Genomic DNA, 25,861 nt, shown 5'->3' on the forward strand with positions numbered 1-25,861 from the left:
GAGCTTTTGCTTCACTGCTGAGCTCCTGCAGCAGTCAGAGCAGGTTTAAAATGAGTTTGGCATTCCTGAAGTGGGACTGTGGTGCTGCCTGGAGTGGAAACAGCACTTATTGTGTTCACAGGACCCAGGGCAGCTTTTGGATACACAATTCTTGTGCAGTCCCTGCTGAGGGCAGATGGAGGTCTCCAGGTCTGCCTGATTAAGACAGTTTGATTCCCTTCTTTAACACAACATGTGGCTGCCAGACAGGAGCTAAACAAAGGTTACTGTTGAAACAAAAAGTCACTGATGGCAAAAGCCATGCCTAAATAATACCCATGACATATCTTACAAGTCTTAGTTGTGTTATTAAGGCCTGAATTTTGGATTCCTGTATTGTGTAAGGAAGAATAACTCTTTTTCCTTTAATAGAATGATTCCTGATTTAATTAGGGAGTACAATCATAACTACTCTGGCAGTGACAGGTTATACTGTACTTCCTGTCCTGGTACATGCATGCCCTTCTCACAACTGACAGAAAACCAGAGGAAAAACACAACCAGTAACAGGTACAGGACCAGAATTTGGCCACAGCTGTTGGCACTAGATTTACTGCCTGATGAGCCTAGCCAGCTTGAGCATGCATTATAATCGAATAAAAACCTAATAATACCTTTCCATCTAACTCAGCCACATATATCAGGCTTTGGAGGTATCAAGCCTAAAAACAGAATTGTACTGCTGTCTTGAAGGTATTTTTATTGCTGAGAAAAAATATTTTGTAAGCAACAATTCCTTACACAGCAGTTCTCTCTCCTTTCCATTTTGAAAAAAAAAGATAAGAAAAATAAGCCAAAGCAATAAAAATTCACGTTTGATATCAGATCTGTCCAGATCTGATGCACTCAAACTTGAAAGCTATTTCTCCTATCTCTTGTAAGATCTTTTAAATTCTGAAAAGGCTTGACAGACAGAAAATGAACAGATGCACAGTAGAGGTGGGAGATGATCTTGTGGGAGGTCTCTCCCCTGCCTTGTGCAAAGAGAAGGGTCTGGAGGCGTGCCTGCATGCTGGGGTGCTGTGTGGGGAGAGGGAGCCCCAGCATGCACCTCTTTACAGGGCTGGGGGTTACATAAGGCTTGGCAATGCCTTCCTCTCCCTCCCCTTGGAACCCTGGGAGAGAGGGAAGATGCCAACAGGGAGGTACTGCAGGAGGAACAGGCTGTCCTGCAGGCTCCACACTTGTTCCTTCTGTGCCAGCTCCCCTGCTGAGCAGTCACCTTTCCAGAGGCAGCAAGCAGGCTGCTCCTCTTGTTCCCACCAGGGCATTTCTGCTTCCTGGACAAAGTGTGCTCTGGTATTATCCCTGCTCCCTGGAGCTTGTGGATACCTCTGGATGCAGGAAGTACACTGAGCACTGTTGTATTCTGGTGCGCTTCTGTTTCACACTTTGGATGACAAACTCCCCCTCCAGACATGCAGGCAAGATGAAAAAGCAGATTTTTCAAGGTTATTTAATACTACAAGATCAAGAAGAGCCACTCAGGAGGGTAGGGAAGAACTGTTGGTGCACATCAGCTTACCTGTATAAGAAGCATAAAAGTGAGAGGTGATTTTTGTTTTTTTATAATAAGATATATTTTTCCATGCTGAATACCCTTGATAATTTGTCTCCAAAACTTGGCAGGACTAGTTCTTCACATTTCTGGAGAACAGCAAAACTCAAAGTTAGTCAGAAATTTTCTTGAATGTCACATTCAACTGGATATATTCTGGGGACACTACCCTGTAAATATGATTTCTTCCTCTCATTGCATACCTACCTTTTGGTGAGCATTCATTAGATTTATATTAACTTGATGAATATGAACAAGAAAGCTCTTCATGTATATTATTTTAATATTCCAGTGAATTCTTTAGTCTGATTTTTGAAGCACAGATATGAACATTCCTTGTCAAAAGTCTAAGTTTTGTCTAAAAGCTTTTGTTAATTTTTATTGGATATCAAAGGCAGAGCCATGGTGACTTCCCAACAGTCATAGTGCTGTGTATTTATTGATTTATCTGTTCTAAACCAAACCATTCTCCTTAAATATAACAAACTTTTTTGTTAATGGTAGAAAATTCATTGAATGTGTATTTTTGGACAAATCTTGTTTACTCTTTACTACATTATTTATGTTATAAAACTCTGTTAGCACTCAAATAGTGAAAAGTATATTGAAACTGTTATTTGTGTTGTTTTGTTAGACTCGTGTACAAATTAAAATTGGAAATATCAACATTGCTGTAGTCTGCGTGATGATAACCTCTTGTTTTCTAGTTTCACAACCAACCCATCAAGAACAAATTCCAAAACTTTAGGAGAGTAGTTCTGGAAATCCAGTAGTGAACTGGAAAAAATTACGTAGCTGGTGATATCAAGTGTATTTTAGGAAAATGAGTGTTGCAGTAATTTATTCTGCTCTAGGCAGTGTCATGAATCCATCATGGCACACAGTGAGAGAAAACATGTCAAGAATGCTGGAATACCTTTCCTTACCATGAGACACCCACACAAACTAATAATAGGACAACATTCAATAAAGTAGAAAATAAACCTAATAGAAACCAAGTTAAGAAAAGTTGGGAAAGAATTTTCCAACTTCATCCTCTGTACCACACACCTAAAATCTCTAAAGTTTTTAACTCTCTTCTTTTTCCACTAGCAAACCACACTATCAGAGGAGGCAAATTTTAATTCAGTGAACATAAAGACACAGAAGTTTGAGTGGGAAGGGACCTTTTAAAAGTCACCTAGTTCAGCCTCCCTATACGGAAGATAGTGGCAAAACACAAAGCCCTGTCTTCTTCACACAGCTCAAGAGAAACAGTAAAATTACTGAGGGGGAAGTCTAGGAAACAATGTATTTTGGTGGTGTACTCTGTGCAGAGCAAGGGCTGGTCACCCAGATAAATTATCATTCCAGCACAGAAATATTTGTGAGCTGAGTATCACAGAAAAAAAGAAAGTCAGGTTGGCATCTTTCCCTTCATGTAGCTTCACTTGTTCTTTCTATACTGTAGTTGAACTTTCCATTTTATAATCAAGATTAAAACAAACAAACACAGACTAGAATTCTTTTTTTTTTTTTTTTTAATCAAATTCTGTCCAAAACTTACCTGGGGTTCATGGCTACACTTGTATCAGAAGAACAGCTGCAGAAATTTAAAGTGACAGCTTGATTCCTGAAGCTTTTCTGCAACAGCAGTAGGAGTTTGGAAGCTGGAAAACTGTAGCTCTCCAGGTCTGTGCAGAGCCAACAGAGCACCACACACACAATGCAAAGGTTGGAGCAGTGCAGGTTAACAGAAGCCCACTGAAGCTAAAGGAGAGTAAATTGTGTAAGGAAAAGACTAATTGAAGTCACCACAGAAGCAAGAGAAGGTCTGGCCCAGACACCTGTTTTCTCTGACTGGCCCTCCTTGCTTTTTCTTTTTACCCATTTTTTTAACAGATATTCCTAATCAGGTTCAAATGAGGTGTACCATCTCCATCTTGGCAAGCCTGACCTACTTCACAGGGATTAGCAGCTCCATGACATGTCTCCCCTGATTTAAGAACACTGCTCTCTTTCAGAAATGAAACCAACTCTGCCTTCTGCCTGATCAGCGTTTGCCTGAAATGCAAATCTCCTCTGTGTTGGATATGGCTAGAAATTACTGATAAATTAGCCACAAAGTAAGTTTTTCTTTCCTTGTTCTTTGGAATTCACAGGAACACTCCCGTTTATTTGGAGCCTTCATTTTACATGTTGTTCCTTCTCAGCCCCTTCATTTGCATGTTCTTTAATGGCACAACTATAATTATTCACCACCCTGTACCACCACCAAATAGAATGTTCCTCAGCCTTCCCTTTTGCACAATGTGTCACATAAATTCTCCTAATTTGGCTCCACCAGATCTCAACCCTCTCTCTGCCTTGGCCAATCACTTTTTCTTTTTTTCCTAGAGAATCTATAGAAAGATTAGCATGTTTCCCTCAAGTTTCCCAAGATCTTATTAGCAGCAGAAAAGGATTAAAAAAAAAAAAAAAGTACTTTCTGTATTATCTTCTCACAAAGGAACATCAGTCAAGTGTGTGTCTTCTCAGATAATTTCTACTGCTGTATTTTTTTTTTTTTCTCTTCACTACATATCCCAGGTCTAAACATTGCTAAACCATCCAATTTTACACTATCTATTTAGGAAGGGCAATGATAAATTAGAGAAAGTTTTTTTTTCCCTTCTTTTACAAATCACAAAAGGATTAGAAAAATTAAAATATAAAGGCTCTGAGTTCATGTATCACATGTAAAATATTAGGAGAATTGTGTTCTGAGAGGCTTTTACTTATTTAACCTTCAACTGGCATTAATTGCAGTGGCATGATGGCTCAAAAATTAAGGGATCTCTGCAGTGCTGGGAAGCTGTCAGCAAAACTCTTCTTTGGTAAGGACAGGTACTGTTGGAATACCTGCTGAGGAGAGTGTCACTGAGTCATTGGAAGAGGCCTCATTACTCCTGAGAAGTAACAAAAGAGAAAAAAATTCTGCCATGGTTCCATTTCTGCATAGTGAGAGTGGTGCTAGGGGTATCTTCTGCTTCTGTCACCAAATATTATCCCTGAGTCTGTTTCAGTGAAAATAAAGGCCAGACCAATACTTGGGCTTTAAGGAATGGTTTGATCAAGCCCAGAATCCTGTGGGGAAATATGGGAGTGATGTAAAGGAGCCTCATAAAATAAACTGGTAAAGTGCAACAAAATTCACAGGTGATAAACACTACTATTTCCTCTGCTGAGGGAAAAAAAGTGTGAATGTTTTACCAACAGGACTTATCAGCATTGTGTTGCAGGAACTGTTATTAAATTGTTCAGCACAAGTTACTTCCATGCCAAGATAATCTCCAGCCAAACAAAGATTTTCACAGCAGACAATAAGGAAGCCTAGACCTGTACGGTGATCTCTACTAATTTTTTTTTTTTCCTGGTCCATTTACCAGGTTAACTAAAGAAGTCGATTTTTAAAATTTCCATTAAGAAGCCAGAAGGATGGGGCTGACAGGAAGCTCATTGAAGTCAAGGGAAGCACAGCGTTATGTGTCTGGGAGAGGGTGAAGAATGCATCAAGACGTTTCACCTCAACACGAGGAAGAAATTATTTATGTTCAGGTTGACGTAGCACCGGAACAGGCAGCCTAGGGAGACCATGGAGTATTCCTGTCTGAAGAGATTCCAAACCCACCTGGACGCGTTCCTGTGTCACCTGCTCTGGGTGACCCCCCCTTGGCAGGGGGTTTGGACTGAGGTCTGCTCCACCCCGAACTGCTCTGGGATTCTGTGAGCCCGCGACAGCCCCTCGGAACGGGGAGCACTTGCTTTAAGGTGATCCCGCAGCGCCGGTTTCTCACAGCACCCCGCCGAAGCCATTACCGCTGTTTAACCAGCTCCCACAACACCGCGAGCGCGCCCGACTGCAAGAAAGCTCAGGGAACCTGACCGAGCGCACTGCAAGGTGTGGCCGGAGCGGGCGCCCAGAAGCCCTGTTGGAGCAGCACTTGGCGCTCGGGACGCCTCGGGGCTTGTACCCGGCCGCTCCCGCCGTGCGGAGCGGGCGAGGCGGGGAGCGGCCGCGGGCGGACGGGGCGGGAGGAGCCGCCCCTGGCCCGCGCAGGCCCCGCCCCCGCGGCGGCCGCTCCTGCCCCGACTTCCTGAGGGCGGGCGGGCCGAACATGGCGCCGGGCCGCTGGCGCCAGGGGCGGCGGCATCTCCGTGCTCTGTTGCTCGTAGCGGTGCTGGGTCCCGCCGTCTGCTTTTCTTCCTCCTTCTACAGCCCCGGCGAGCCGCGGAGCAGCGTGCGAGTTCTGTGCGGCTCCAACTGGAGCCTGGTGTTGCAGGGCCAGTGGATGTTGGAGTTGTGAGTAGCGGCCGCTTTCCCGCCCGCCTCGGAGGCAGCGTGGCTGGGGGGGCGAGGGGGGTTCCCTGCGAGGAGTTCCCTGCGGGCATGGCCGGTGACTCCAGCCCCGCTGTGGGGAGAAGGGGGCCGGGCCGGCCTTCCCCACCCCGGCAGTGGCTGCCCGGGGACGGCGCGAGGGAGGCGGCGGGCGGTGCCCGCGGTCCCCTCCGCCCGCATTCAGCCGGCGGGCACACCCTGGTCTCTGCAGGGATGGCCGGACAGAGCCCCGCAGGTTCCCGGCCTGTGTGGGCGCAGAGTGCCCAAGGTTAAACGGGTCACTCCAGACGGAGTGGAATGAGGGATGTGGAATGAAGGACGTGGAGGTGTCGGAGCGAGCCCAGAGCAAGCCACCAAGTTGATTAGAGGAATGGAGCGTCTCTCCTTTGAGGAAAGGTTGAGATAATTGGAATTGTTCACCCTGGAAAAGAGAAGGCTTTGGGTAACCTAACTGGGGCCTTCCAGTACCTGAAGGGAATTTACAGGGAAGATGGGTAAAGACTGTTAAGAAGAGTGTGTCATGACAGACCGAGGAGGAGTGCCTTCAAACTTACAGATAGTTGGGTTAAATTGGATATTGGGGAAGAAATTATTTACTGTGGGGATGGTGAGGCCTGGTATAGGTTGCCCAGAGAAGCTGTGGATGCCCCATCCCTGGAAGTGTTCAAGGCCAGGTTGAACGGGGCTTGGAGCCACCTGGTCCAGAGAAAGGTGTCCTTGCCCGTGGCAGGGGTTTGACACTGGATGTTCTTCAAGATTCCCCTTCCAGTCCCATCCATTCCGTGATTCTGTGAAGCAGCCATCCCTCAGGTTCTCATCCGAGTGTCTAAGGTTAAATGAAACGGGTCACTGGGAATAGTGTCCAGCACTGCCCCTTGCCCCGCTCCCCTACCAGGAGCTGCCGCTGGGTTCTGTGTGAGCTTCAAGAGGGCTGAATTCCATAGGGAATTTTTAGCAGGAGTAGGCTTCCAAAGCAGTATTACATAATATCCCAGCCTCGACTTGAGCTCGGAGTTCTCATTCAAGGCAGATGCATCAGATTTCATTAACTTCTGACTGACTGTACTGGAGCGGTGGCTTTGCCTGTGACATGACGCAATTCTTGAAATGCAAGTGACTTTATTTTTGGTGGAGCCTCACTCACCTGCTTGTATTTTGAAGGGGGGGACGGAGCTTGACCGTTTTTTTTAAGACAGCAATGAATAAAAAAGTAGTTTAAGTAGGCAGTACAGTCACGTGGTACCTGTGGGCCGTGCAGCTATAAAATAGGATTTTATTGTTGCGTGTGTGCTACTCTGTGCAAGTGCTTGAGTTTAAAACAGTTTGAACATCTGAACTCGTGCTCCCTCCTAAATACTTAGCTAGCTACATAAAGTTTTGGCTTGCTCTTGAATTTGGTTTATCTCCAGTCTCTTCTTAGCGAGAGGGACTATCGCTTTTTTAGGGCTTTAGTGCTCAGGATCCTACTGGACCCTGATGTTAACCAATGAATAGGTGGTAACGATCTTGAAACAGCTGATAGTGACTCAGGGATGCCAACTGTTGTGGCTGAGAATTTAGAATGGGTTTTGTGTCTCTCTTCATTTATCAAAAGGTGGAGGAAAGAATAAATTTGTTTTAAATTGAAGTTTTTTCACTTAGTCCAATGTGGAAGCAATTGTATGAAAGTTTCTGATTCATACACAGGTGAGTTTTAAGGAGGAAGATTATTTTTGGTGACTCAAAATTTTCATTTCTAAAATAAAATATTTAAATAACTAGTGTTGCGTGCCTCTGAAGAAGAAAAAAGAGAGGAACTGACTGAAATCAGAAGTGGTTGGGGTAGCAAACAATTAAGAGTCCTTTGGAAGCCTTTATTCCAATTGAAAAATTGGTCTTTGGTTCAGAGTGAGAGGTTGCTGACCACAACAATGGTGGCAGAGTTAGCTTTAGTGTTAGATGGGCATGGTACAGGTTGCTGCATTGCTTAAATCAGACTCTAATTAGTTTTATTCGGTGTTTGATGTGTGAAAGATCCTCGGGTCTCCACGCTATTAGCTATTTCCTGTGGTTCGTTACTCGTGCTTTCTGCTTTTCTCCTGAGGAGAAACCTTTGTCTTTAATGAGGATGCAAACTCAGTGCTGTCGGTGTGGAATTAGTGGGAGTTTGAGCTTCAGGACTGATTTTTTAATGTTTTCCGGGCAGAATCTGGTCCGGGATTTTTCCTCTATGCGCTTTCCGGGTGAAATCTGATCCGGATTTCCTCCCCATCCCTGCTCCCGGTCCTCATTGTCAAAATATCTATAAGAGAAGGGAGAAAATTCAGTTTTATTTTGAGAGTGAAGCTGGGCAGGCGGCATCTACAGCCAATGAGCTTTTTCATGGGCAGCAGCTGCATCCTTGACAGCTTCCAGGGCTTGTGTTGTGGTGATACAGATCCGGGTAAATGACAGGGACCAACTTCTGTATCTTTGGCTGCCACCTGCTCACTTGAAAAGTCATTAAAACCGCACAGTTGATCTGGAGCTTTTCTTTTGTTGGCATTACAAAGCTGCCTATCCTGCCCCAAGACCTAGCTGTGTTTAGAATTGCCTTTTTTTTTTTTTTCATTTTGTATGCTTGTGAGATCTGTAGCAATAAGTCAAAACTATTTAAAAAATAAAAATAAGAATTTAATTCTGATGCTTCTTTTACCATTCTGTTGGGTACTGTCACAACATTTTTGCTCTTATTTTAATAGCATTCCCAGTATGAACTCCATCAAGCAGCTTAGTTTAAGCAAGTTTTGCTGTTTTCAGTTTAGCAAATCCTCTCATGCCTGTATCCATAATCTGTTTTTCCTTTTTCCTTGATTCGTGCAACTTGGTGAAATGCCTGTTCCACACTTTTCAAGCAAAGTGTGGAACGGTACTCGAGGTTACATCTGTTATTGCTGGTAATGGTAGTGAAAAGGCAGATAAAAAAGAGTCGGTTAAATGTACTTGGAAAGGAGTGAAATGGTGAATTCAGTAGCCAGGCAGGTCCAAGAAGAGAGAGGAGTGGCTCGGGGCTCTAAACTGTATCAGTACATCTTGTCAAAGTCCCTCTGTGTTTACTGATCTACTGGGGGTGATACAGCAGAATGACACCTTTGGTCAAACTGGTTTTCACTTGCCTGGGTTTCTTTGTACTGCCTCAGTGAAGTTGTTGGTATTTGAAAGCCAAAGCTTGTTCTTTTGTGCTTTAGATCAGAGATAAATAGAAGTCAAAAGCAAAGCCTGAGCCTGAGAGCTTCAAACTTTGCTTTTCAACTGCTCTCTTTGTGCCCTCTGCAAAAAGCTTTAGGTATTGTAATGGAGTAGGAGCAGGAGAAAACGCCTGGATACTTGGAAATAGTGATTTTAGTTCACTGAGGTCAATAATTGTTGCAGTGATAGATGTTTGCTGCCTTTTTTTATGGAGGACTGACCGTGTGTGAGAGCATTTCAGCTGTAAAACTGTGCTGTGGGAGAGGTCTGGAAGCATCAGGAATGAGTTGTGTGTTGAGGAATGTGCAATACCTGCTTGCAGTGAATAGTTTGGCAGTGTGTCACTTCTAGCTATGATGGAGATCAGCAAGTTGCCTTTTAATGTGTAACAGGCTACTGAAAGCTTTCTTTCCTTAACAGATTTCCCAAGTCTTGATTGAAATTCCGCAAGACTTTGATTTTTGACTTGGCCTGTTTTCTTGTCACACCTTTTGCACTGCACCCTGTGCCCTGTAGGTTGATAGAGCTACCCCCTTATGCTCAGGGAGAAGGAATGGGAGTGACAGCCCTAAATTTGGTGGTGACAAAGTGGTAATTGTTTCTTGGCCTGTCTGGAGTATGGCAGAATAAATTGGTTACATCTGCTTTTGCCAGGGATCTACTCTTGCATTTTGTGCCTTGAAAAGTAAGTAACAAAGACTGGTTCCACAGCAGACACGGGGGTCTGTTTGCCTGCTCCTAGAGATGGTTTTTTTTTTCCTTGAATTTAAGAATGGTAGTTGTACCATAATTTCTGTGGAAATACGAATCTGCCACTGTTCTAAAGACCTTGTTGAAATCAAGTACTTCCCTCAGTCCTTCAGGGTGCAGAAAGTTTTGGAAACTTTTGATAAATATGTCCTAAATGTGAGGTATTTTACTCTTCAGTAACTTACCTTCCCTTACACTTTTTCAGTATTTTAAGACTGAGAAAGAAACACAATAAAGCTTTGGTAATGTAATTTTTGTTGCTATATCCAGGAGGCAGTCATTAATTACTTGATGCCTCAAATGCTGCACAACAGATGCAGACATGAAAGCTTCAGGAAAGTGAGGATGTTGAGGTAAACAGCAGTGGTAACTCTCGCAGAAATCTGATGTCTATTGCAAGTTCTCTCTTGAACGTGTGGGGACAGGCTGTTTCCTGGCTGGCAAGAACTGGATGTGTAATTTCAGGAATGTAAAGCAAATATTTTAATCCTATTTGTCTGTGCCAATGTTTGGCTGGAGTAGCTGGATCTTGCAGCTTTATATGCCATCCCATGTCTAATATTGATACTAAAAATTAGACATCCAACAACCACAGCTTTTTGTGAAGTTCACTGTTATGTCCTGTCACTGCTGAACTGTGACATGGGTAGATTTTCATGCTGCTTTGACCCAAAGGAAATATTTTCAATCATTTGAGTTTTAGTTGTGTATTGAATATTCCACTTCATTCAGGAGAAATGCTTACACATGTTAAATGTAAATATAAATTTTGATGGGGTCAAAATTTCTATTCCAAAATAATTTTAAACAGGATGTATTAATTTTGAAAATCTCATGGTGTGAATTTGAGACATCTAGAGAAGCTGGATTTAGAAAACAGTCAAACTTCTCTCTTTCATTTTAGATCAACACCAGCTGCATTATCTGATGGATGTTTGCAGGTTCTTATTTATCAGTCAAACTTCTATAATAAAATAATCCTGTTTGTAAAGTACAGTATCTATCAGACTGTTACTAAAAGCTCTCTCTGGGCCAGCAGCACAATGGAGAACATTGCTGCATGTGAGACTTGTTTCCAGCATCTTTTGGAAAGATACTGAGGGGCTGTCTCTTGGCAGGATAAGATTTGTGTCCTTTTTGCAGATGCTTTCACACAGAATGATGTTGACTTTAAAAGACAAGATATAGGCTTTCACAGTTAGACTCATAAATTTCTAGTACAGTTAAATAAAAACAGTATTTTTAATTTGTGTCCTTTAAACTGCCAAGTGACAAGATTCCGTTTTTTAAATACAGGAGTTTAAAAACAACCACAAAGCACTCAGAGTACATTTAATTCCACCTCTTCTGTGAGAAATGACCCGTTTTACATTAAGCTTTATTCATATGAAACATTTGGGGGTGGCTGGGGATATCTGTCTGCAGCCAGTAAGGCAGTAAGCATTCCTGCCAACAGCCAGAGAACAGGGATTGCCAGTCCCTAGGTCACGCAGCAGTGGTGGCTGAGAAACCAAAGGAGTGGAGAACCTTGTGAAGGTTCCCAGTGATGGTTTTATGCTAAGGATCTTAGACTCTGCCCAGGAGGGAATGTGTTTCTATGGTTTGCAATGGATGGGGAGCGTGGTGGCATCTGTGGAGCCCTGTGACCAGGAGAGTGTCCCTAGACTCACTGCTTTTATGGTGGCATTTGTGGAGCACTGTGACCACGACAGTGTCCCCAAACTCACTGCTTTTGCTGCCAGAAGCCTCCATCCCCACCCTGGTAAATCAGATTAAATCCCATAAAGGTCTCTCTTCATTAGTAAAAGGCTGAGTCTGTGCATGGGCAATTGCCTCAGCTCAGTCTGTACCTCCCAGTCCTGGTTCCCTTCAGTGTGTGTAGCAGAGCTTGGCAAGTTGCACAAGTTTCATGCAGACTTGGCCAACCACGTTAGGCTAAAATACAGAAAGGTGGCAAAAGGGATTTTATCATCAATTTTATCTGATGTTATCCTTTATATTAGCTGCTCTGTTTCCAGATTGATATTACCAATAGATGCAAAATTGGTTTAATTCTTCTGATTAAGAGTGTAGAAAATTCAGCTCTTGAAAAGAGCACTCCTATTTTTCTGAAATGAATCCTGGATAAAAACAAGATGATAAGTATGAGCAGCTGAAATTTGATGTGTGCTCTTTTTAAGTCTCTCATGACTGCTATCAAAAGGACATGGTGTGATGTATGGAGTAGTAGGCTAAGGCAAATGGAATTTCAGGAACTTCTGAGATGTGCAAAATCAATACAAAACGTTGTGATGAAGGATACTGCTTCAGAGGACAACCTGGCTTCAATAATTCAGATAGCTGCCATGGAAATGTTTTTATTTCCTATGTAAATAGAATAAATCACAAGTGGTGAGGAGTTTGGATATGAAAGTCTCAAATCTGTGATTTGTTTTGTTCTAATAACATGGGGAGGAACATAGAAATTGATAAAACAACTTTGGTTGTCTTATTCTGTAGACTTGATTAAGAAAAACTGTAGGTTTTTTCCTTTGCGATTGACGTGTTTGTATATTCTCTGTACAATAAATCAATTTAAATGTCTTTGTGTAAGAGTATTAAAATATTTCCCCTGCTTTTCCCCTTCAGTTACGCTCCTTGGTGTCCAGCCTGTCAGCGGATTGAGGCGACCTGGGAGAGCTTTGCCAAGGAGAGCGAGCAGCTCGGCATCACTGTTGGAAAAGTGGATGTCACTCAGGAACCAGGTACAGCATGAAACAGAGTGCTTTAATAACAGGAATTATTCAATACAACTACCATTTACTGTTTATTTAGGCTTCAAAGTCAAAATAATGTTATCCACACTTTGTTTCTCCATACAGTTCGTATTTCTGAACTGAAGTTTATAAACTCAGTTTGAGGGATTAAAGAACTGGAGGGGGGGTGATCTGACTTAATGCTGACTTACAAGAGGCTTATTCTCTATTTTAATCTTCTTCAGTGGAAGCTGTTGCCTGTCTCATTTCTCCAGCCTGTCTGTAGAAGATTCCAGCTCTGTAGCCTCCCATTAGGAGAATTTCAGGATGTGGTAGAGCAAGCCTGCTTTAATTAAAGTTGCTGTTTCCAGTATTTTGCTGGTTTATTGACTGCTTTAATTGTGGCAGTGCTTTATATTACAGATGTTATTGCTGTTACCTGTTGGTGATGCACATATGCAAATATGTTTATAAAAACACTTCCCTAACTGTTCACAGAAGCATGAGTGCAATCTAATTTATTCCTTTGGTGACTCCCTTCAAAGTTTTGAATGTGTCTTTGTACAAGCAGTATTAATATTTTATAAACCTCCGCATCTCCTGGGAATGCTTCATGCTTGTTTGGGCTTTGAGGGGATAAAGGATTTTATCAGCAATATCAAAAGACTGATAGATGAGATGTTAGGAAAAAAACGGCCAGGCTTCACTGATTTTTCTTTGGTTTTGCTTTATAAAGTGTGTGAAAAATGTGTTTATTAGTTAAATACATGCTGAACAGATTTATTGTATCAAAACTCTTGTCTCAGAATCAGCAATCTAAGTTGACAAGAAAATGCCAGCTGTTCTAGACCCTGTGTAGGTTCATGTCTCATTAGAAGTTCACAAGTATACAAAAAATCTGGTATCAAAAAGCTGCATATACTAATCATTATATAGTGTAATAAACAGATGAGTTTTAATATTACCTTGTTTAAATAGATGTAAACTTAATACTTGAATTTCTAATGTTGCTGAGAGTCCTGACCCCCAAGCATGTGTTTCTTCTGAGTCAAAGGACTGACCAAAATGATGAATTTGTACCAAAGCTCATGTAATAAACCTACAACATCCAGCTCAGCACTGGAAGCTGCAGGCACTTCTAGAAGTAAGGAATGTTCAAACTGGAAAACAAACGTGTTTGACCTTTGGTGCTGATGTAATTTGGAAGATAGGAGTTTCTATGGAGCTCTTCAAAGTTACTGAGGTATTTTTACTGTGGGCTTTGCATCAGCCTTTCAGTTTTGTTTAAGTGCTCTGTCTCCTTTCTTGCTTGCACAATGGTACTTTAATTAGTCGCAGTTATGTAACCCCTTCATTTAATTGAAAGTAGTCAAAATGTGTTCAATTAGGGGAAATCCATGAGATGAGTGAAGAGTTACATAAAACTGCACTTCCCAAACCGGCAGGAGAAAGTGGCCATCCATGGTGCTTAATTGCAGGAGATGTCTGAAGAATGAATCCACCAGTCTTAATAGCTTCACAGCAGATTTCAGTCCCTTGATGTTTCAGCCTTGCTTCCTCTTGCCTCATCTTCTCCATTGAAACGTTCAGTGTGGAACAAGCAAATAGTGGAGATGCTTCTGGACCCTTAAATTCTGCATACTTGGGGTGTCTTTTTTAAGCTCCTGATCACAACATTTACCTCTAAATTACAACAAGACTTCTTGGATCTTCTGTGTCTGCTTTGAGTAGTTGTTGGCTGAAAGCAGCTAGAGTTTTAGATGACATCTCTATTCTCTGTACCTTTTGAAAGGGTTTTTTAGGTTTTGGTTAACTGCTGATTTCATAGTGGATGTCAGTTTCTGATTTGCAGACAGAGACAGATGTTTAACTGTAGCCAATTCAAGATTGTATTAAACAGGCACCAAAACAATTTAATGTGTTCTTAAATTTTGTAGCTGACTCACATCTGGTTTTACCAATCTAGGAAGGTGCCTTGGATAATCAGCAAACCTCCACCAAAAATATTGGGGAGCTTAGATGCATTTCATAACTTAGATTTCAGAGTTGCTTCTTAGGTGTTCACTCTAGGATAGGCCACAGGTAAGAGGTTTGAACTGTTGTATTTCCTTTGCCTGAGTGACGTTTGTAAGAACTTCAAAAAGCCTTTCGGTGTTCCCATGACTTTCTCTGTTGTTAAGCTAATTATGTTCTTTGTGACTCTCCACCCAGTTTTCCTTGTGCAGCTGTGCTGTCTGCTTTATTAATTCTGCTGTTACACTTGCAACTTTTAGCTGTTTCAGAAAGTTTTTCATCACCTTGCCTCTCGTAGCAATAGAGGCAGAGAGCTCAAAAGTTGAAGTAAAGAGGCTTTCCTTTCTGGAACTTTAAAGATCATTTGCTTTACATGTCTTCAAACAAAATACCAAACAACAAAAAAAGCCATAATCCTTTTTTGCCTATTCCATAGAGGAATTCAAACAGAGGAAAACATTACCACTGAAACTTAAAAATACCTGGTTTATTTCAATATGGCTCATCTTTGTCTCTAAAGGTAGAAACCCTTTTGCTCCAATACTTTTCCATGACTGTTGCCTAGAGCTGTTTGCTTTATTGAAGGCTGCATAAGGCCTTCATTTCCCAGAATATTTTCACGTAATTTTATAAGAGGCAAAGTTAAATAGCCGTACTCTTTACACTGGTACTTTCTATGAATTGCAGTTGCTGCCTATAGGAATTCAGCCCTTTGTAATGGACTCTGAATGCTGGGCTGGTCCAAAACTTCAGCTGCCTGCAAATACTGAGGAGATAAATCCATTGATGAGGAACATTGCCTCTCAGTAAACATTCCACAAGCTAAACACTTTTCCTTAATTTATAACCAATATTTCATATCTATTACTGTTTGTAGCATATCTGAAGACAAACTGTTAACCTGTATTTACAAAACAATGGTGAAATCTTTGCAGCCTGCTCTTTAATATAGATATGTAGATATTTATAGTAAAGTCAGAATGCTGAGAAATTTCAGTGTTACTGAACTGTTTGTGTGGTTTTCTTCCCTTTCTAGGCTTGAGCGGACGTTTCTTTGTCACAACACTTCCTACAATTTACCAGTAAGTGTGTCATACTGGAAACTGCAGCTGTTGACTCCTACTTGTCACTTGATTTAATCTGTAACTGAAAAGTAGAGGAAAATGAAGGAATAGCGACTTTTGATTTCAGCTCAGGTTATTGTAGCTTTGATTGCATGATGAAATCCTTATGTGAGGCTTTTCTTTAGTTTAAGTTTCCCTGCTATCCATACTATTAAAAATGGAGCAGAGAAGACATTTGCTGTCTTCAATAAGACAGCAATAAGGTGATGCCATCCTTAAAATATTGAAGCCTTCATTAAGAGTATTATGAGTCGTGCAGATATACAAACGAATACATGCATATGTGCACTTTTAATTCTGACTTGTATTTAGAAATGGTTTGGTTGTTAACCTATGTGCTTTGTGTATTTGCTGTAGCACCAGCGAATAGTTAAGAAAAATAGCAGCTTTTTAAATGACAATAACCCCATGCTGTTTAAAAACTGAGATTTTCCATCATGGATTACAGTTCCCAAATCCTCAGCTCTGAGCAAGTGAAATCTGTAGTGTATGTGGGGGTTTTGGTTGGGTTTTTTAACCCAGAGTTTGGGGGCTGTCTGTGCTGATGGGGGTTTGTTTTGCAGTGCCAACGATGGAGTGTTTCGCAGATACCGCGGCTCCCGGACCTTGGAAGATCTTCAAGGCTACATCTTAGAGAGGAAATGGGAAGCTGTGGAGCCTGTAGCAGGATGGAAGTCTCCATCTTCTATAATGTAACACTTGGTTTTTGTTGACAAGAACGTGTTTTATATCTCATTATTCATTGAGGGTCCTGTGTTGACAGTTTAAAGACAAAAGGCCTTTATTCCTTAGACTTGCAGGCTTTGCAGGAGCCATCGGTATTGGCAGCTTGATTCCCAGCTTCTCACCTATAAAGGCAGCTTATTTTCTACATTTGCTTTTGTTTGTGCCTCCTAGGGCTTGATTATGTCATCTTTAAAAAGAGATTAAAATTAAAAATACAGCCAGTGAGCATTATGTAAAGTGGCATTTCCAATATCTGCTGAGTCCTGGAATCAAGCGTGTGTTTATGTAGATTATTGCTTCATGACTTTTGGCTACTGGCAGCCTTTAGCTTTAAGGATTTTTTTTTTTTTAATTTCTTTGCAAGAGAGACTTTTGTCTTCCTTTGGAATAGCAAACAGTGTAGGATATATAAGAATTTGTTTTAAGAGAGAGGGATTTGCTTAGAAATATTGTAGAAAGCTTGCATGGCACAAAGGATGAACCAAAGACGTGAGTAGCCTGCAGTTCATTCTGGCTGAAGCCATTATGTATAAATTCACATCAAAGATCCAGAGGGGGTCCGTCCTTTTCATGTGAGAAGGAAGAAGAGGTGTAAGATATTTAGGAATGAGGAGAGGAGCTACAGGGCTGCTGTGAACCTGTCCTTCCATTTCCCTGTTTTCCAGGATGCATGGCATGGCAGGGCTGTTTCACTTCTCGGGATGGATCAGGGTAAGTAACTGTATAGTGTTTTCTATATTCCTTTTTATGCTTAGAATAATCATATGTTTAAAAGTCAATACTTAACTGAATGTTTTTATTATCCTTTTATGAGAGTTGCATCATGTATTGCACAGGAGAAAGGACGGCAAGGGGGTTTTTCAGTAATAATTTCTGTGTCTGGGTTTAACACCACTTGTGTAGGAACATGATGAATTTAGATATTAGAGTAATTATCAGAAGTAAAGGAGAAATGCTTAGCTACACTGAAGTGTGCTTTAAAATATTAAAGCATATTTTACTTTAAAATATTTCAAGATGCTTTCATTTGGGAACTTTCCACGTTTTTCCATGGCATCCAAATACTGAGAATTTTCAGATTCTGGTTAGGAAACATCCTTTTAAAACCTTTGAGTGTCAGTGAGATTGAGAGACTGTATTTGATTGCAGCAAAATATGTTACTATTGTAACATATGCTTCAGAAAAGAAATGTAGTTGAGAGTTGGAATAAGTTTGTATCACTTCTACAAAGCACCAAACTAACACAGAATCAAGCAGAGCTCTGAGTTGTGTATCATTGATTCTTTTACTGGATAATATTTACTTTTTATAGCCTTCTGATGTTTCTCTTCCATGGTTACTTTGAAGTGGTATTATTTCTCTGTCGTTTCCTTCCTGAAAGATTAATTGTCCTGGGAAGAAACCTCTAATTTGTGTTCCACTTTGATGAATATTTCAGGTGTACATTTCCTCACTGCTCCTGCTCTGCTGTCTTTGCTTAGGCCTTAATAAATATCAAAAGACGTTCTGACATTTAAAAAGAAGACTCTGGAATTTTCGTATTTAAACTCTTATAAATGTTGATGGTGGTTTGTTTTGAAAGAGATTTAACGTCATAATTGATTTCCTACCAGCTCATTGACTCGATGTGCTGCTTGACTCAGCCAGTTGAATTTGTAGGTTTGAGGAAGTTTGAAAGAAATCTTAATACTGTATTTGGGTTATTATATTTAAATTTAGAAGTGAAATAATTTAGTGTATGCTTAGAATATGTGGCTCCTTTTTTAAGAGCTAAAAAGCTTAAGAGCTGAATGGCTTAATTTTAGTTAATGAACAGATGCCACATAAGGATGAAGGATGTTGTGATACTTTCCTGCAAGCTCTAAGGCTCCTCATCCATCCATCTGCAGTAAAATTTGTGTGTGGCATCTGTAATGCTGAGTGTCTTAAGGAGAAGGAATTGTGCATCCTCTGCTTAAAAAGCCTTTTAATGTGAACAAATAAGTAAACCCCCCTAAGATTTAATGGTGTCAAAAGGGGAAGACTTCAGTATAAATACTGTTAAATGAAAGGTCTTAATCAGACAGCAATTCATGTAATGGTGTTGGCAGTAGAAATCCTAAGTGGTTTTAGGTATGAAGTTATTACGTATCTTGTTCTAATTTCCAGCAAATTCATAACTACCTCACTGGCACTCTTGGAGTTCATGTTTGGATTTCCTATGCCATCTTCATCTTAGCTACCTTACTGATTGGCCTGCTCCTGGGTTTGGTAAGAAAACATTACTTTTTTCTCAGTTAATTAGAACTCTTGCTTTGTATTATCTTGTGAAAAAAATAAAGCCAACTTTGCTCATAAGATATACTTAACTATACCTTGCTTTAATAATGTATTACTGAATACTAATAGCTCTTCCCTGTGACATCCAGAATGTGTGAGAGTGGATTAAAGCTGTGCCAGGGAGGTTGAGACTGGACACGAGGAAGCAGAGGGTGGTTAAACACTGCAAAAGGCTCCCCAGAGAGGTGGTCAGCCCCCACAGGCCTGTCACTGATTAAGAAGCATTTGGACAGTGCCCTCAATGCAAATCAGGTCACATTCTTATGAAATCTTATCAAATTCTTATGAAATGCTTCAATTTAGATTTGTTTAGTCTGTCCACTAAAAGGAGAGATTGGCCTTTTTGTATCTAAGACTTTTCTACTTAAGGGTGGAATGTGTGTGGTCAGAGTTGGTCAAGACTCCAACTTCCTAAAAACACAGGCTTTGTGGAGAGTTTTACTAACCATAGAGGAATTGGTTTTGTGGGAGTCAGCAATGTAAGGATTCTGCCACAGTGTTACTCAAGATCAAAGGATGAAAATATTTTTTAATGATTTGGGGGTTTAGGGTTTTTCAGATTAGTTGCCTGTTCCACAAGTGCATTCTGCACCTGCAAGGACAGTTTAAACAGTTCTGCTGGTAACTGGTTTAACCTGCTGCTAAGTCACTATTCCTTGTAGGATGTGTAAAAGTTGTTTCTGGAATGTGGATCTCTGCACTTCAGCCCAAATATTAGTGAAATAAAGAAAAACTTTGTCAATGTATTTCCCAGTAGTTATGGGAAGTGATTTCAATGCAGTTAAAATTTGAATTTAGGCAAAACCATGTTTTTATACTCTATGTGCATACAGAATTGTTGTATACAAGCAGATGTTTTTGATTATTCAATTTCAACAGCTGCATTTTTCTAGATGGTAGATTTTCACCCGATGAGAGCAAAACAAGTTAGTGTAACTAGGAGCAAGTGAATATCATGTTTTAAAAGAAACTCTCCTTCTTAATCCTTCACTAAAAAAAAAACCCAACTGAAAAAGCTGAAAAAATATGAAGTTAATCTCCCTGTTCTTTCCAAAAATCTTTTTGATGTTTGAAATATATTTCTTTCACATGGTGTCAGCTCTGTCTTCTTCTTTGCACTATTCTTGTGCATGTAACAGTGAGGCACAAATGTCTTCCTTGCATTTTGAGTTCTGTGCTGGGCTGGTCAAATAATGAGCACAAAAGGTGGAACACACATCTGTATTGGGGAGCCAGGGATAGGAATGGAATAACATCCCAAAATACAGGAAATCTTGACCAAGGTTTTTTCATAAATTTTCAGAAAGTAAAAATTCTCAGCTGTGCTCTGAGCTGTTCTTCAGCTGTGAGCAGTGTCGGTACTGAGTAAATTTAGGAAAGTAGGAGGCAGAAAATGGGTAGTAGAAGGCAGGGAATACTGGTTAGTACATACTGAGAATGCACTTTTTTCCATGCTTTTATTTAGCTCTTATCTCTAAGCAAGGTAATACAATTTTGTAAATTTGATTGTGTTATCTCTCTAAAAGGAGTGAGTGCAGGGACTTTTGCAATTGTTAATAAATGCTGTTTTTATTATTGCTAATGAATGCCTTTTTCCTTTCCACAGGTCCTGGTTTTGATTTCAGACTGCCTCTGCCCAGCCAAGTCAAAACACAGAGGTGAAACACCTGGTAAGAACTCTTAAAGAGGGTGAGAAGCTGTAGTTTCAAGTGTAAATTTGTAGGAGGAAGGGCAATACACTGTTCAGATCTTAGATGTGAACCAATAATCCAGGAGCCAAGTAAAATTGGTTTGTCTTTGGTTTGTAACTCAGTGGAATAAAATGAAAGTCTTATCTGTGCCTGACATGCAAGGAAAATAAATGGAAGTAGAGGAGAAATCTACTGAAGATTTAAGGAAATAACTGAAAAATAAGGAAAAGTTTTCAATCACAGAACCACAGAATGGTTCAGGTCGGAAGGGACTTTAAGGATTGTCTGGTTCCAATCCCAGTTGGAGTAATAACTGATCCATTATCATGTTCATCAGTATTTCAGAGTATGTCCTTGCAACTTTAAAAGGCTTTGCTGTGAGATTCAGTCTAACTGCAGTCTCTGCTTTGTTTAGAAGAAGCAATTACCAAGGAGAACGCGGAGAACGCGGCACTGGAGGAGCCGGAGGAGGCCGTGGAGCTTTCCATGGACGATGTGGAAGAGGCTGCCGACGTCAAAGATCTATCAGACGGGGAAGATGCAGCAAACTCAAGTGCTGATGAGTCAGAGGAGGATTTAGCACTTGGAAAAGAATCAGGGGGAGAAGAAATGGAAGACTTAAGTGAGCAGCCTTTAGCTGAATCAGAGACTGAAACCACAGTGAGGCAGCGGAAAAGTCAGGGGGCTGAGAAGGAACTATAGTTTTCCCAGTGGTGTATCTTGTACACTTGGACCAAAGAAGTGTCAGACCCCTCCAGGGTCTGAAGCTGGAGCTTACACTTGATTTGTCGTTGGTGTTTACTCAAAGCTCTGCTCTGCCAGCAGGCTTCTCTTTTTTTAAGCTTAGTATACTTGCTTACTTTCTTTGATAAGCACATTTGCTGTGTGTTGTGTTACCTTAGCTGTGACAATCAAAATCAGTGTCTTATTTGTTCCATGTCCTCTCAGAGGAAAAGGAGGAATCAGCCTCAGTTCACCAGCTCTGAAATGATCATTGTGTATGTGTCCCTCTAAGGACTGACCTGGGCAAGATCAGGACTTTTAACTCCACGGTGGCTTGGCAGGACTGTGACTTTTCTGTCTGAATGTTGATTGTTCCCAAATGCCACAGAAGCACAGAGACAATTCACTAGTGAAAGGAGGCACCTTACTGGTCTTCTATCAGAAATGTTGTGCGCCATGGGTTTGTTTTTATCACTTTCAGCTGAAGCACCTTTCTCTTCCATTTCTATTTGTGTTTGTTTTGGAGGTTGATCCTGCAGCTCACCCCCAGATGTGGCAATTTTTGGTGATCCAGAGGCTATGCAGCTTGAGTTGTTTGACCCAAGGAGTTGGAGTAGTTAAAAACCTCAGGCAGGAAGAGAGTGGCAGCTAAATGTTTAAAATGTCTTAGAACTTCTAGAAGGTTTAAAGGAAATTATTTTGGTCGGGGGGAAATTTTGCCAAAGCACAACTATTTTTTTTTCTTTTGGTAATTTATTCCCATCAGGAGATTGTAGCAGGAAATACTCACTTTGGAGTCAGTAAGTTGTACTTATCTTGCCAATACAAGTTTGTCATGTGCAGTGCAGTCCTGCTATTTCCAACTCAGATTGCTTTTGGCAGAACTCAAGCTGCTTTAGTGAGGTTATCTGAAGAGGCACTTAGGGTTTTACCTTTGATCACTTTTCTACTCTTGGAATCATCATGTTGGGGACGGAGAGGGGGCACAGGTGGGTGAGAAGCTTTGGGCTGCTTCTATCAGAAGCAGCGTGTTGAACTGTGTAAAGTGAAAACGGCTTGTCAGGTAGACAGCACTGGATGTGGTTAGACTTGGGTCATTAAACATATCAGTGTATCACTCCTTTGGGTTAATATGTAAGTCTTATTTGGTGAGGAGTACCCTCCGTGAGATCCTGTATGTTCCTGCTTTGTTGATGTATGACCATGAATGTAAGATGTGTCCTAATCTTGATATTATTTTTAAAATATATATATGTTGCATAAACCTTAGTAACATGCATGAATTTCATCTTGTTCTTCAAGAACGAAGAGTAGTCAGAGATGAGATCATCTCCTATCAGAAGAGAAGTTGCAAGTGCAAAATACTGGTTTCCTTTAAGACTGAGATTAATAGGGCAAATTTGTGTTGAAAGCTGTTTTGTTGTTGTTGTTTTTTAATGCTTATAAAGAACATATTTGCTAAGGAAGCTCAGCTTTACCATCTATGTCCTGTCACATATGTTTTCAAGCTATATGGTAGAAACTCTGCATTTGTCTGGTAGAGCTGCTCAAAGAAGAAAATTACACTGCATATCCTGAATTTGAAATTTCTTAAGGGGTACTCCCAGTCTAGAGTTTGAGTTCCATATAGTGGACACCTCTAAATGTGCTTTCACATAGGTGAAAACACAGACTTGATAATATCTGTACATTGCACTGTCTTGAGAAGAGCTTGTGATGTTTGAGTGTTGTCCCATTTAGCTGAGCAGTTGTAAAGCTGGCAGCCACAGCACTCAGCAGTAGGTGAGGCATACAGCAGCCCTTAAAAAGCTACACTTGTATCTGCAAAAACTAAGAAAACTTTGTCGCCACTATGGTGTGAAGAGAAGAACTGCGCGCTTCAAAGACAAAAAGGTGTTCTTGCAAGAGTTGGGTTTCCCTGTGGATTTCACAAGCAAGCAAACCCACGAATGGCACTTTGTCCTAAAAGGCTCGTGGTCTGTGAGATGCTGTGGGAGAGATCAGAAGCCCCTTTATGTGGTGCGTCTGAATTCTCTGCTCACATTTCCTCTGTTGTGGCATGTCACAGTTGGGTTTGGATTATTAAAACCAAAGGTATGGAGTGTTTTCCACCATGACTGACTGAACTGTAAGATCACCGATGAGCGGAGATTAAGTAAGCAGGCAGCAGGTGACAGCAGCTTAGATCTCTCTGGTGAATCTAGAAATGAGCTTGGTCAGGCTTCTAAGGGTTCTTGAACATAGGATGGATGTTGTTCCTGTGTTTTCATGAATAAAGTAGGGAATATTAATGCTGACTGGGTTTGACCCTATTTGATGTGTATTGGTGTGTCTTACTACAAAGGTCACTGAATTGTGGTTAAGGCTTTGCTTAGAAAAGGTGATACTGTGCAACCATTGATCTCTCCAACTTAAGTTTATGTTTGTAGGAAAATTGGTGTAGTGTGATACTGGAGATACTCATTTTTGATTAATATTTATATGGGAAACAGCAGGCAGCAAACACTGTAAAGGCTAAATTTGTGTTTAACAGAAAAACTATTAGCTGTGCAGTAGAAGTGTCATGTTAATATACCTTCCAGGATCATGTATTTTTCACTAAAACACATTTTAGTTGAATCATGTGAGTAGTGCTAATTAGACTATGACAATAGTTTTAAACTTGGTTTGTTTCCAAAAAGTCAGGATCAACCTTTTGTGCAATCTGGGTGTACTGTTATCTCTGTTCTGTTAGGATTAATCATGAAGAAATTGAATTTGTTCTTGCAACCTCAGTATAGACAAAAGGGCCTTGGAGAAGCTGCTGCTGGCACTGTTCAAAATGTTTTGATGAAGGACAGGGCCTTAAGGTTTGTGAACTAGAGCTGTGTGTCAAAATTAATTTAAAATTGTTGAGAAGCAATTTGAGTATCAATTGGGCTACATGCCGCTGGAATTGGAATGCTTAACAGCAAGTCGTGGAAAAAATCTGGCAGGTTCCTTTTTCAAGAGGCTGGAAATCCATCCAGCATTCCAAACCTTCTGTCCTTAGGGTCTGTGTGAAACTTGTATGTGTGTCTTGGAATGCTCTGTATCTACTGCCCCCGTGGGGGTGGCACTTGTTATGTGGGTTTTCTTCTTGGAAATGTTACACAGGATTGTCTGCTACTTGAAAGTGTTGCAAATTTATACTTAGGCATATTTTTACTGAAATGCCACATAAAATTTTGTATTTATGACCAGCTTGGAGTCATTTTCATTTCCTCAGTGCAGAGTTGGCTCATCTGTGTCGTTAAAAAAAGGTTGGGGTTTTTTTTTAAATAATGCTGATCTTCCAATTAATCATAGAGGTTGTAACTTGTGAAGATTCTTTAAAATCTTTAAAAGGAACCTGGGCATCAATGAATTGCTTCCTTTTGGAGGGTTTCCCTGGAAGAACCCAGGGCTCTCAGAGGTTCAGAATGGAGCTTGGCAGAACAACATAACTGAACCCTTCACCTCCACACAAGGTAGTTCTTTCCCCTCCCTCAGAAATCCCCTAACTCTGCCAAAGCTGTGCTGACTTCCTCTGGGATTTGGAGGCCAGCAAGAAATGTACAGACCTAAACGAGCCATCCTCAGGTTGTGGTTCACATTCCAGGCAGTGCTGCAGGAATAGGCTGCAGGGGCAGCTGTGCCAGAGAGAGAAGGGACTGCCAGGAACCATCCCTGCGACCTCCTTGGACAGTGTGAGCAGCTGCTGGATTCTGCTCAGGTGAGTTACCTGAGCTGCCTCTCCCTGTGAATGGAGCAGCTGCAGGGCCTGGGCCACTTGCCACTCACTTTGGTTTTCTTCTTTTCCACTGTGTTCATTTCCAGATACAAAGTGGAAGTTGGAACAGTATGAAATGAAGGCTTGGGAGCATTTTGTTTGCTGTCTCGTCAGCTTCTTCTTGTTCTCTTTTATGACGTGAGAATATGAAATTTTCTCCATGAAAACATCACATATTACTACAGGCAAAATTGGGTCGGGTTTTGATCAGGTTCAAGCAATCAGACAAATCCAAGCTCTAGTTTTGTAGAGGAAATACTGAAGAGAACTAAAGTGGTAGAAAAGCTTGATTTTTCTATCTGGAACTGGACCAGTGGTAAGTCCCAGCTCTGGGAATGCAGCTGCGAAGTAGTATGTGCTGTCATTTCCTTCTGCTGGGGAGTAAGTTGTATTTCGCTTCAGTAAGTACTGTGGTGATTACTTATTTTTAACCGAACATCTTCATTCCTCTCCATTAGAAAAACACCTAAAACTTTTTTTTTCCTTCTTTCCTGAGGAGAAAGGGAAGCTCTGTATTTAAACATACAGGGAACAAATGGGGATGTAGTTATCGTAATATTTTCATTTAAATTGCCATTTTACATGGAAAGGTTGTTTTTAATGGCTCATTAGAATTACTTGGAGCCTGCTGGTAATTCAGACTTTTACATCTGTTAATCTGGATTCCAGGGGAGTGTGGGTGCTGAACCTGTGCACCACGAATTTTCCTCGCACACGCTGGGCCAGTGCCTCACATGCTTGCAGAGGATGCAGAAATGACAGTGGCCATGCCAAGTGTCAGTCACACATCAGGAAATTACAAGATCACCCTTGATAAGAGCACTTTTT

At 41.1% G+C, this 25,861-nt stretch overlaps 1 protein-coding gene across 1 annotated transcript; it reads left to right on the plus strand.

Moving 5' to 3' along the window:
* Positions 1-5,708: 5,708 nt before the first annotated feature.
* Positions 5,709-24,464, plus strand: TMX4 (thioredoxin related transmembrane protein 4). Its single transcript, XM_053938998.1, has 8 exons — positions 5,709-5,918; positions 12,540-12,655; positions 15,696-15,741; positions 16,347-16,475; positions 17,175-17,220; positions 18,659-18,760; positions 20,436-20,499; positions 20,936-24,464. The coding sequence occupies exons 1-8, from the start codon at positions 5,734-5,736 to the stop codon at positions 21,220-21,222; spliced, it is 975 nt and encodes a 324-aa protein (XP_053794973.1). The 5' UTR covers positions 5,709-5,733; the 3' UTR covers positions 21,223-24,464.
* The last annotated feature ends 1,397 nt before the right edge of the window (positions 24,465-25,861 follow it).

This window comes from Vidua chalybeata, chromosome 3 (genome assembly GCF_026979565.1).
Source record: "Vidua chalybeata isolate OUT-0048 chromosome 3, bVidCha1 merged haplotype, whole genome shotgun sequence".
Taxonomy (NCBI): Eukaryota; Metazoa; Chordata; class Aves; order Passeriformes; family Viduidae; genus Vidua; species Vidua chalybeata.

What these genes read in the sequence shown, in the direction of transcription:
- TMX4 (XM_053938998.1), top strand. Translation starts at nt 5,734, where the DNA reads ATGGCGCCGGGCCGCTGGCGCCAGGGGCGGCGGCATCTCCGTGCTCTG. An exon ending in GGCCAGTGGATGTTGGAGTT is followed by an intron (nt 5,919 to 12,539) that starts GTGAGTAGCGGC and finishes TTTCCCCTTCAG; the next exon opens with TTACGCTCCTTGGTGTCCAG. An exon ending in ACACTTCCTACAATTTACCA is followed by an intron (nt 15,742 to 16,346) that starts GTAAGTGTGTCA and finishes TTTGTTTTGCAG; the next exon opens with TGCCAACGATGGAGTGTTTC.